General features: G+C 36.6%; 1 protein-coding gene across 1 annotated transcript in view; it reads right to left on the reverse strand.

The window, feature by feature from the left end:
- The window catches only part of LOC128663202 (ADAMTS-like protein 3), a 372,033-nt gene that overhangs the window by 13,098 nt on the left and 345,597 nt on the right, over positions 1-13,338 (reverse strand). The window contains exons 4-5 of the mRNA XM_053717413.1: positions 9,547-9,674; positions 3,265-3,310 (exon numbers count right to left, since the gene is read on the reverse strand). Coding sequence (XP_053573388.1) covers positions 3,265-3,310; positions 9,547-9,674 — 174 coding nt within the window. The remainder of the gene's footprint in view (positions 1-3,264; positions 3,311-9,546; positions 9,675-13,338) is intronic.

Here is a 13,338-nt window from a genome sequence, read left to right on the forward strand (position 1 = left end):
TCTACTTATTCATGTGTTTTACTTACATGTACTGTACATATTTCACATTCCAATATTCTTTACTTTCAGGATAATGTAATTTTTATTGTAAATAAATATTTATATATATATATATATATATATATATATATATATTCCTATACCTGTATATCTATTCCTATAGATCAGTGGTCCCCAACCAATGGTCCGTGAACAACTGGTAATCCACGAGAAGATGTTGGTGGTCCTTGACAACACCAAGCAGGAATTCATCTCCTCTGATGGTGTCACCCCCTTCGTGCCGCAACTGCCTACAGTGCCTGGCTGGACATCAGTGAAAACAGATGGAAGAGTAGTTAAATTACAATCTCCATAAGCACGTTGCATAGTACTGCGCAATTTGCGTAGCTAGATTGTATTTTGAACTCCTCTCGCCCGGTGTGTTTCTCAGAGGAAGATGCTTCCCTTCTAAAGCCAGCAGTGGTTGGTATAGTTTTGGCTTGAAATACTGGAATTAAAGTATATATAAAAAGAAAATCTTATATATCATTTATTTTCTTCCCTTTACCTGTCTTTGTAGTAGTTTTCCTAATTCCTTCAGATGGACTTCCTCCCCTCCATCTTCTTTTTTTATTAAATATTAATTATTTTTCATTCTAATAATGTTATTCCACCTGAATTCCAGTAATTGCCATCCAGCAGATCAGCCCTATCCCACCAGTATTATAGTAATTGCCAGTAACATCAGTCGTGGTTCGCTCACATCCATATTGAGAGCTTTCTGATATAAACTTAATTTATGACTCCAATGTCTGTCCATGATCATAAGTAGTTTTGAATAATTCCTAGCTTGGGTGGTAACTTGGAAATCTTGTGGTCCTTTTAAATATTATTCTTCCCCCCCCCCCCCACTTTCTGCCTCTCTGTTTCCAGCTCAAAAGTTGGCACTCACCCTTCATCTGTCATTTGGAAGTATTCTCTCAGTACTGTCATTCAGATAGTTAATTCCAAAAAATAATTCTTAAAAATGTGTAAATACAGTATATACATAATTAAACTTAGCTATGGTTATACTAGTTATGTATATTATGTGTGTATATGTATATATACTGTGAATATATATATATATATATATACACACACACACACACACATTATAGAGGTTTGAACATAAAAAAAAAAAAAATCATGTTAGTGGTCCACGGGATTCAAAATTGTGCATTTAGTGGTAACTGAGGTCCGAAAGGGTGGTGACCCCTACTATAGTATCATTTATATATATATATATATATATATATATATATATATATATATATATATATATACATACAGTATATATATTTAAAATAAAAAGTACATTATTTTCTATCACCTCGATTACAAGTTTTGCGTTATAGAGGGTGCGAAACTAATGCAACAAAAGTTGCGTTATTTACTCCCATCCATAGTGCTGCCATTACGAGTTTCTAAAAAGCCGCTTTGTGCATGCGAAATGGTGGCGATGAGCTCCATACCACACAAAATCCAAGGGCTGCTTTGACGTGCTCGTGCTTGCTTTCCCCATAGACATCAATGGGAAGAGAGTGTTAGAAAAAAAACGAAAAGCTCCGTAACGCAGCCCCATTGACGTCTATGGGGAAAAAAAGTTATGTTTAAATCTAACACCCTAACATAAACCCCAAGTCTAAAAACCCCTAATCTGCTGCCCCCGACATCGCCGACACCTACATAAACTTATTAACCCCTAATCTGTCGCTCCCGACATCGCAGCAACCGAGATAAATTTATTAACCCCTAATCTGCCACTCCCAATATCGCCGCAACTATAATAAAGTTATTAACCCCTATTCCCCGGCACCCCAACATAGCCTACACAATAATAAAGATATTAACCCCTATTCTGCCACTTCACGACATCGCCGCCACTAAATAAACTTATTAACCCCTAAACCTCTGGCCTCCCAGATCACTGTAATAAAGTTATTAACCCCTATCCCGCCGCTCCCGGACCCTGCCGCAACTGTAATAAAGTTATTAACCCCTAAACCTCTGGCCTCCCATATCACTACCATTAACTAAACCTATTAACCCCTAAACCACCAGCCCCCCACTAAAGTACAAAAAATAACAAACACTAAATTATGAAAAATAACACATTAAATTATCCAAAATAAAAACAATTACACCTAATCTAATAGCCCTATAAAAATTAAAAAGCCCCCTCAAAATCAAAAGAACCCTAAAAGGGCCTCTTGTAGGGCATTGCCCTAAAGAAATCAGCTCTTTTACCTGAAAAATAAATACAAAAACCCCCCTAACAGTAAAACCCACCACCCAACCAACCCCCGAAAATAAAAAACCTAAGCTACCCAGATTGCGGAACGGATCGTGTCGGTATAGGCTATAAAGCAAGCTTTTTTAGCCTTGCAATTTAGGACTATTTAGGACTAACGGTCGGGTTAGAGCACATGAAGAATTGCTATCTTCAATGCGCGTTATTGAAATATTAAATATAAACTATTAATAAAATGTATAATAATTTTAAATAATTCTTATTAATAGTTTTAATAGTTTATATTTTAAATATATATTTGGATATATGTTATACTGCTAATGAATGTTGGCTATATTTTACTGCTAACCCAATCCTGATTGTAATAAAGTACGTAAACATCTAACCAGACATTTGTAAAAACTATTTTATAAGGGGAAAAAGATAACTTTACTGTCTACAATGTATGTCCCAAAAAGCCCTACAATAGTTCTTCCTTTCCAGTATGTAGAACACATTTTCACAGTCCCTAAAGAAAGAAAATATTTCTTTCAAATGTTGTCCACAGGAGGCCAGTATTGAGTTATAGGAAATTAAAACAAAATGATATTCTGTCAGCAGGGGATGCAAATATTGTTAATTATTAATGTGGGCTTAATACTTAGTAATGCGTAATTTCATATTTAGCCTAATAAATTAAAAATCATAACTATTTTGGATAATATTGGTTAAAGAATGGAGTTTTATGTCTTTTTTCCATCTATAAAATGCCACTTCCTTCTGACACTCATTGAATTCTGTGAATCACAGCTTGGCAGGAAGAGTCCGCTTATGATAGTAAATATTGGGGAAGTGTTAGTTCAAAGCATCATGTTGTCAATTAGTCAAAGCTTCAAATGAGGTAAAGGAAGGAGCAACAGAGGAAACCAAAGACAGCAGATTTGCACCAAGTTTAGACTTCGGAACTTGTAGACAATGACATAAAGGAAATGAATAAATCAGCTCAGACTTACATTATTGCTGCATGTTTTGTACCGAATATTCCGACCTTCACAGCTCCTGTAATACAAATGAACTAAATGTTGGATCACAGTATGAATGAACAAAGTACACACTTTACATAAATTGAAGCAATGTTGAGGTTTTATTTAGGCAATGTTTAAGCAAACTCATAAAAGTGTAAAATTATGGTCTCAGGAGGACAATCTGTCTACTATTATAAAAATGGTATTAATAAAAGTCTGATGAGATTTGTTTTTATTACTGTAATCACAAATAGCAAGACTTCTCACAACAACAGATCTAAATAACCAGAATAGTAGAACCAATTGGATACTCCTGATTCAGTGTGAACACCTGGGAATACTCTGGTTTATAGTGTCCTGGTCCAAAGCCAAACAATTATGTCATCATTAAAGAGGCAGTAAATGTTATCAGAATCCCCCACCACAGGATTGCCCAGGGTGGCTTAATTTAAAAAAAAATGATATTAATGCAGGGTGCTGCCTAACATTCACTCACCCCTACAAAGTTCCAGAGAGCTTAATGACTTTGGGAGCTACATTTTATAGCAGGTAGCTCACTCTCTTGGAACTTCCATCCTAAGTTCAATCCCCCCTTTTTTAGAGAATTGAGTGAAGGCTGGACAAAGATCCATAGTACTGGTATCATTTTTGTCAGTAACATTTTAATAGAAACCCCTTTATAATAGCAGGAGAATTGCAGCACTCATAAGCACAATGGTCTACATTCAATAAAAGCTATTTATGAAACTAAGATCTTACAGAAAAAACTTGACCCAGCATTGTTACTGAAACAATGTGCAATTTGGAGGTTTATATTGAAACAACCTAGATAGTTTTTAAATATTGAGACTCTAACACAAGGTGAGATACTTCACGGGGCAAGAGAGTATTTATGAATTCTGCATGCTTGGCGCTAATGTAGGTGTAAAGCGGCAACTATGCCCCAGGTACGCCATAGACTAATCACAGTCAGAACCTTGTTTGTGTCTGTGAGGTTTCCAAGACACGTTTTGTTCCATCCAGCAAGACCGCAAATGTGAATATTTTACACATATTGCACAGTACTACTGGGTCAGAAACACTGAATCTATAATGCTGAAACCAAATGCTTTGTGTCAGTGAGGTGCCTATAAAGAAAGAGAATATCATGTTGAATTAAATATTTAAGGCCAGATTACATATAAACACATAAACACATATGTACACATATATAAACATATATATATATATATATATATATATATATATATATATATATATATATATATATATATATAGTTGCATTGGAGCCCTTTGCAGTTAATTATATGAAAACATGTAAAATCATATTTATGTAATATTCATTTTTAATAAAGTGTTATACTGTGTATTTACTTTAAATATGTCAGATTCCAATGTTCTGCACATATCAGAATTTGTCCTATGTATTTGTAAATAGATATTTATATATATATATATATATATATATATGTATATCTATATATAATCATGTAAATATACAGTCATGGCCAAAAATATTGGCACCCCTGTATTTCTGTCAGACAATGCACCACTTTGTCCAGAAATTGTTGCAATTACAAATGTTTAGGCATTCTCATGTTTATTTCTTTTGTTTGTATTTGTATGACACAAAAAGTCAAATCTGACACATTCCACACAAAACTCCAAAAATGGACTGGACAAAATTATTGGCACCCTCAAGTTAATATTTGGTAGCACACCCCTTGAATAAAATAACTGAAATAAATTGCTTCCTGTAACCATCAACGAGTTTCTTACACCTCTCTACTGGAATTTTCAACCACTCTTCTTTCGCCAACTGCTCCAAGTATCTCAGATTGGAAGAGTTCCTTCTCTCAATTGCTGTTTTGAGATCTCTACACAGGTGCTCTATGGGATTGAGATCGGGACTCATTGCTGGCCAGTTCAGTACTCTCCAGTGCTTTGTCTTAAACCATTTCTGGGTGCTTTTGACGTGTGCTTTGGGTCATTGTCCTGCTGCAAGACCCATGACCTCTGACGGAGACCCAACTTTCTGACACTGGACCCTACATTGCACCACAGAATTCTTTGGTAGTCTTCAGATTTCATAATGCAATGAACACAGTCAAGAAATCCAGTTGCTGAAGCAGCAAAGCAACCCCAAAGTATCAGTGAACCTCCACCATGTTTGACTGTAGGGACTGTACTCTTTTCTTTAAAAGCCTCATTTCTTTTTCTGAAAACAGTAGAATGATAGGCTTTACCAAAAAGCTGTAATTTTGTTTTGTCTGTCCACAGCACATTCTCCCAAAAGGATTTTGACTTCCTCATGTGAGTTTTGGCAAACTCCAATCTAGCTTTTTATGTTTCTGTGTCAGCAGTGGGGTCCTCCTGGGTCTCCTACTGTGGCGTCCCTTTTCACTCAGATGGCAAAGTATAGTGCGAGCTGACATATTTGCACCCTGTGCCTGAAGGTCAGCTTGAATTTGTCTGAATGTTGATCAAGGTTCTTTATCTACCATTCAAACAATCCTTTGTTGCATTCTTCCATCAATTTTTCTCTTTCGTCCACGTCCAGGGAGATTAGCTACAGTGCCAGGGGCTTTAAACTTCTTGACAATGTTGCGCACAGTGGACACAGGAACATTAAAATGTCTGGAGATGGACATGGAACCTTGAGATTGTCCATTCTTTTCCACAATTTTGTTCTCAAATCCTCAGACAATTATTTGCTGCTCTTTCTATTTTCCATGCTCAGTGTGGCACACAGAGACACATAGCAGAAAGGTTGAGTAAAATTTTCACCATTTAACAGGTTGCCAGTGTGATTTCTATATGATTTCAGCACCTGTTAATTGATACAGGTGAGTTTAATTTCAAATTACAGGAGCATCACAAACTTAAAAAACTTATTTTTTACAATTTTGAGAAGGTGCCAATAATTTTGTCCAGTCCATTTTTAGAGTTTTGCGTGGAATGTGTCAGATTTGGCTTTTTTTCTCCACTTTTTTGTGTCATACCATTACTAACAAAAGAAATAAACATGAGAATGCCTAAACATTTGTAATTGCAACAATTTTCTGGGCGAAGTGGTGCATTCTGACAGAAATGCAGGTGTGCCATGACTGTATATGTAGGTGTAGATATATATTGTAGCTAAATACCATCAGATATATGTAGAAATGTATTTATGAATAAATAGAACATATTCTGCTATGTGAAGAACATTGGAATTTGACATTTTCATATTTTCATGTCGGGTTAGCGCACTCGAGAATATGGGATCGGGTTTGCGAGCGAGTAGGGTGTTAGTTTTTTTACACTTGTTTTGCTCTATTGACTTCTATGGGGGAATACTATGCATAAAAAGGAAAGAACTATACGGCAGGTAGGGCTAAGCAAGTATTCTAAACAAGTACGGGGTCAGCAAAACAATATGCAGATATGGCTAGGTGTGTTACAACAAGCAAACAGACAAATAAATTAAAGCAAAAGCATAATAACAGAATGCATTGCTTTCCCAGCAGATGTAGTATTGAAATGAATGCTGCTGTTTTGGCAAGCTAGCAAAGTGATGGACCTCCCAGTGCACAAAAAAAGACAGAGAATCATATGCACAGGAGTGGACATGACACCTCTGAGGATCAAGAGTGATGGTAACCATGGCAGCTCCATCATATAGTTTCCCCAAAAAGGTGCAACCAGTCCACCACATTAAAGCAGATGAAGGATGGAGCATAACATCATAAGTTCCCTTCTAAAGGATGCTGTATGCAAATGGTTGGTGCTACTCTTGCAAGATCCCAAAACAGTGAGCTTGTCAGCATTTATCATTGCACAAGCAGTGGACAGGTTATGGAGCAGTGGTCTTTAGAACGCTGCTTTATAACTGCTGTTTCCGGCAAACCTGAAGGCTCGCGCGGAAACAGGGGCATTAGGTGCCATTCTGCCCTTAATAAATTGGCCCCTAAATCTGATTCGGAGCTTGATAATTTGGCCCCATAGTCTCCAGGAAACAAGACAGTAAGAGCTGCAGCTCAGGACAGGGCTGCAAAAGAATGTTATAGTGTTGCTAAACCGGTCCAATCTCAAAGACAGCTAGATTACGAGTTTGGCGTTATGAGTGAAAAAGCAGCGTTTTTCCCTAACGCTGCTATTACAAGTCTTGTCAGTATAGGTGTACCTATACTGATTGGAACAGCCAATAGGATTTTAGCAGCTATAATCCTATAGGATGATTGAAATCTTTAAGCCAATAGGAATGCAAGGGATGGCATCTTGGATGACGTCACTTGCATTGAAGTTCAAGTTTACTGCGGTGACCTATGAAGAGGATGCTCCACGGCAGATGTCTTCTGGATGTACCCGCTTTGCACCGGATGGATGAAGATAGAAGATGCCGTCTGGATGAAGACTTCCTGCCACCTGGATGAGGACTTCGCCGGCTGGATGAAGATCGAAGAGGCCACCTGGATGAAGACTTCTTGCCGGCTGGATGGATCCTTCAAGCGGGACTTCAATAACTGTAATTGGATCGTCGGGGGTTAGTGTTAAGTTTATTTAAGGGTTTGTTGAGTGGGTTTTATTTTTAGATTAGAGTCTGGGCATGTAAAAGAGCTAAATGCCCTTTTAAGGGCGATGCCCATACAAATGCCCTTTTCAGGGCAATGGGGAGCTTAGGTTATTTTAGATAGGTTTTTTATTTGGGGGGGTTGGTTGGTTGGATGGTGGATTTACTGTTGGGGGGTGTTTGTATTTTTTTTTTTACAGGTAAAAGAGCTGATTTCTTTTTAAGGGCTATTGGTAGTTTATTGTAGGCTAGGTTTTTTTTTACTTTGGGGGGGGTTCTTTATTTTGATAGGGCTATTAGATTAGGTGTAATTCTTTTTTATTTTTTGATAATTTGTTTCTTATTTTTTGTAATATAGTGTTTGTTTTTTTATGTAATTTAGTTTTTTTTTTTTTTAGAGTTTTAATTTTTTTTTTTAATTTTAGGTTTTAGTGTAAGGCAGCTTTGGTTTTATTTCACAGGTAAGTTTGTATTTATTTTAACTAGGTAGTTATTAAATAGTTATTAACTATTTACTAACTAGTCTCCCTAGTTAAAATAAATACAAACTTACCTGTGAAATAAAAATAAAACCTAAGATAGCTACAATATAACTATTATTTATATTGTAGCTAGCTTATGTTTTATTTCACAGGTAAGTATGTATTTAGTTTTAAATAGGTATTATTTAGTTAATAATTGTAACTTTAGCTTAGCTATATTTTAATTATGTTAAATTTAGGGGGAGTTAGGTTTAGGGGTTAATATAGTTTAATTTAGCTTGTTGCGATGTGGGGGGGGGGGTAGCGGTTTAGGGGTTATTAGGTTTATTTAGTTAAGAATTGTAAATTTAATTTAGCTATATTTTTATTATGTTAAAGTTAGTGGGTGTTAGGGTTAGGGTTACGTTAGGGTTAGGTTTAGGGGTTAATGGATTTATTTAGTGGTAGTGATGTGGGAGGCCAGAGGTTTAGGGGTTAATAACTTTAGTATAGGGACGGCGACATCGTCAGCGGAAGATAAGGGGTTAATAGTTTTATGTAGGTGGCGGCGATGTTGGGGGTGGCAGATTAGGGGTTAATAACATTATGTAGTTGGCGGCGATGCTGGGGGCGGCAGATTAGGGGTTAATAACATTATGTAGGTGGCGGCAATGTTGGGGGCTGCAGATTAGGGGTTAATAACATTATGTAGGTGGCAGCGATGTTGGGACGGCAGATTAGGGGTGAATAACTATATGTAGGTGGCGGCAATGTTGGGGGCAGCAGATTAGTGGTGTTTAAACTAGGGTTTATGTTAGGTTTAAACATTATTTTCTTTTTTCCCATAGACATCAATGGGGCTGCGTTATGGAGCTTTTGTTTCCGCAATCGCAGGTGTTAGGCTTTTTTTTTGCCGGCTCTCCCCATTGATGTCTATGGGGAAATCGTGCACGGGCACGTCAAAGTAGTGCTTGTTTTCTGTGCGGTATGGAGCTCAACGCAACCATATCGCCCGCACAAGCCTGCTTTTTTAAAACTCATAATACCACCACTCGTAATCTATCTGAGAGTGAATTAAATGGAAAAATATGAGTAATATAGCAATATAGTTTTTGTTTAAAGACCTTCGGACAAGTAGAGCTGTGGATATTATTATCTTTTACAAATCAATTTATTAAAAAATCAACTGCAATAAAGAGACAAATTAAAATTAATTAAATTAATTATAAAATGCGCATCACCCAGCTGTCTACTAACCTGCCATTCAAACATCTCCGCAAAGAATACGAGGCTCCTCCTCCACAGGTGCGAGAACAATCACTCCAGGTTCCCCAGGCATCCCATCCGTTGTCTTTATCATCATCAGAGCGCGTAATTCTGGATGTCTATAAAGAGGAAAAAGAATATGGTATCAGCGCATGTGAAAATAAACATAATTTGATTAATTTCACTCACCAAAGGTTATCTCAGTCAATATATTTAGAAAACCATTAAGGAAAATGAATCTCTTGCTAAAAGATATGACTACAGTGTTTGCTGCTGGAAGAGTTCATTTTAAAGTCTGAAAGAAGTTTAAAACTTTATTGATGTAAACTCACAATTACTGTCAGTCATATAGATATATTTCTTCTATTAACATAGCAATCATATCTGGATTCCTACTCATCACTGGCAGTGTAATTACATAGTAGATGCAACACATTCAGTGCAGAATTCTGCAAATATAGATCAGAAAATCAAATGGAGAAAGAGAAAAAAGGTTAAATCTAAAGCTTAGATTAAGTAATTAAATTGCAATTCTGAAAAACTGCAGTGTAAAAATAGGCTTAACAACACATTAAATGGGACTTACTAGTGTTAAAGGACCACTCAATGCAGTAGAATTGCATAATTAACAAGTGCACAATGAAAAGATAAGGAAATAGAGCTTACTCTGAATTTCAAATAAGCAGTTGATTTTTTTATGACAAATTTATTTTTTCTCCCATTTTACGGCCCCCTGTATCATGTGACAGACATCAGCCAATCACAGACTAGTATAGGTATACCCTGTGAGCTTGTGCACATGCTCAGTAGGACCTTGCTCCTCAGAAACTTATAAAATATAAAAACAATGTGCAAAATTTGATAATGGAAGTAAATTGGAAAGTGTCTTAAAACTACATGCTCTATCTGCATCATAAAAGTTTATTTTGACTTGAGTGTCCCTTTAATTGAAATGCTTTATACTGTCATGTGACCTCACATTATATCTACTAACCTATACAATTAACTTTTAATTATTCTTAATTATATGAAATTTAGTTGATGTTTTACAACTGGAAAAATCACAGACCTAGGAATGCAACTATATGTATTTAGATGGAAATTATTAAGTGCCCTAATTACTGCATACTAATGTCATTCATGTTTATTTAGGTAGCAAGGCCTTCCTTCCAATGCCCAGAGCACATGGTTACAAGGCAAAAGCCAGTCTTCTCTTGAGAGGAAGAGGAAACCAATTCAAAGCAGACAACATCTGACAAGAAACAGACAAACGTATGCAGTGAAAAATTAATGATTTATTGTATTACAAGTATTTTGTGAAACACACAGTTTCAGCTAAATAGCAGTGTCTGATCCTAAGCAGACACTTGTTTAAAAACTATAACAATTAATAATAATTTAGAGTTTGCATTGGCATTTTTGAGTTTATATTTAAATTAATAAGCTATAAGTATTATATTAATAATAATTGACTACTTTAATACAGGAGTTTTTGTGCAGCAATAGAAACAGAATATAGATGAATATATTACACAAAAAAGTGAGGAAATGTGATGTTATATTTAACCATTTACAGTGGAATGTTCTGGTCAGGTTCATATCTAACAAAAGATCAGGTGGTTTTCATATGTCAGCTTCTGTCATGCAGAAAATTGATCTGAACTTGACAAATTTTTCCAATCCATTAGAATGTTTTCTTTTTATTTACTAAGCCTGGCTGACATTTACATGTGAAAACTCCACATCTGGATTTCCTACATTTGAATTAGGTGCACATGCAAAAAAAATATGTTACAGTTACAGGAGTTTTATAAGGGTTTTTCCAAAGACAAAAAATGCAAGAAATAAAATTAAGGAACCGGTGAGAAAGGAGAATGTGTTTGCACAAACTGATTCAATATTACTGAGGACAACCTTGTGCCTGATTTTAGTTTGTTAGATTCTCCTTATAAGCTTATTTCATATGTGCAATAAATTATTTTTTTATCAATTAAATTATTTATTTTTAGAAAATCCAAGCTCTTTATTGCAAATGCCATTGTACATTCTGATAGCAATATGTTATTTTTCCAATATGTTTAATAGACAATGACATTGCCCCCCCCCCCCCCAAAGGGTTGATTAAAATGGCAAGATTTGGTTTGAAAATCTGTCCAAAATGAGTTTGGAAAAGGTCTTGAATTACATATTTCGATAAATCATGATTTGAAACCAGTTTCCTGAAGAACTAGAATATTACTGTTGAGTGCCTGAATTCGCCTTGCAAAGTCATTTGAAAACCATTAGAAATCTACGTTTTCTTACAAACTGGAATGACTTTGCATAGTGAAAACCTGTTGAAAAAAGCTCTTATAACAAACTGGAATCTAGGTCAAAGCTTGTTTAGTTGTATTTTATCACAAATCAGCACATTTTATTACCTGTAAATGTTTACTTAGCACCATTCATTTTCCATTTAATGCCACCAATATAACCATCAAATGAAAATGTTATTAATTGAAATTACGCCAAATGCCATTGTATTCTACAATAATCATTCTGCGCTCCATCCCACAATGTAAACATTTTTGAAGGAATGGATATCACTTTAGAAGTCCGACATTAGATATTTGAAGGTCTTATGTATATGTTTGTTTGCATATTCTGGCCCCTGAGTCTCCAGCACTTAAAGGGACCGTCTATACTAAAATTGTTATCGTTTAAAAAGATAGATAACGCCTTTACTACCCATTCCCAGCTTTGCACAACAAACATTGATATATTAATATACTTTATAACATTTAAACCTCTAAATGTCTGCCTGTTTTTAAACCACTATAGACAGCTTCTTAATCACATGCTTTTTTATTTGCTTTTCACAACTAGAGACTTGGGGGGATATTTATACGCTCGCCTAACATCGCGGCCGTGGACCTGAATACGATCTCCGTATTTATAAAAAAAAGCCAGCAAAAATTTGCGCAACACGTACGGGGCGATGAGCATCGGACTTTTGTTAGCTAACAGTCATCGATCTCGCTGCTATTTGGCTTTTTACCAACTTTATTTATACACTTAACGCCGTCACTTTACTAAAATGTTTAACCCCTATCCCGCTGCTCCCGGACCCCGCCACAACTGTAATAAAGTTATTAACCCCTATCCAGAGGCGTAACTAGAAACCACAGGGCCCAGGTGCAAGAATCTAAGAAGGGCCCCCCCACCCCCCCCAAAAAAAAGTGATTTTGATACATATCTTCTTTTTTTTTCTACATTTAACACAGAAAAAAGATTACATGTCTGCAAAAGGAGGTACCCTGTGCCCACAGTCTGTGAGATGGTCTGACCTATATATATTACTGTATATAGTGACACTGTTTAACCCACCAGTACTGTATATAGTGAGTTAGTGACATAGTCTGTAATCTGCCGGTGAGATGGCTGGCCTGACCCTACCCGCACCAGTACTTTATAAAGTGACCACAGTAGTCTGTGACATGGTCCAGCCCCCCCGTACTGTATAGTGACACTGTTTACCTCCCGCCCCCCCCCCCCCATGCTGTAGTAACAAGGGCCCCAAGTTATCAAAGGCTGGCGGATCTGATCCGACAGTGCGGATCAGGTCCGCCAGACTTCGCTGAATACGGCGAGCAATACGCTAGCCGTATTCAGCATTGCACCAGCAGCTCACAAGAGCTGCTGGTGCAACGCTGCCCCCTGCAGACTCGCGGCCAATAGGCCGCCAGCAGGGGGGTGTCAATCAACCCGATCGGGTTGATTTCCGGTGATGTGTATCCGTCTGCT

The sequence above is a fragment of the Bombina bombina genome, chromosome 6 (assembly GCF_027579735.1).
Source record: "Bombina bombina isolate aBomBom1 chromosome 6, aBomBom1.pri, whole genome shotgun sequence".
Lineage (NCBI taxonomy): Eukaryota > Metazoa > Chordata > Amphibia > Anura > Bombinatoridae > Bombina > Bombina bombina.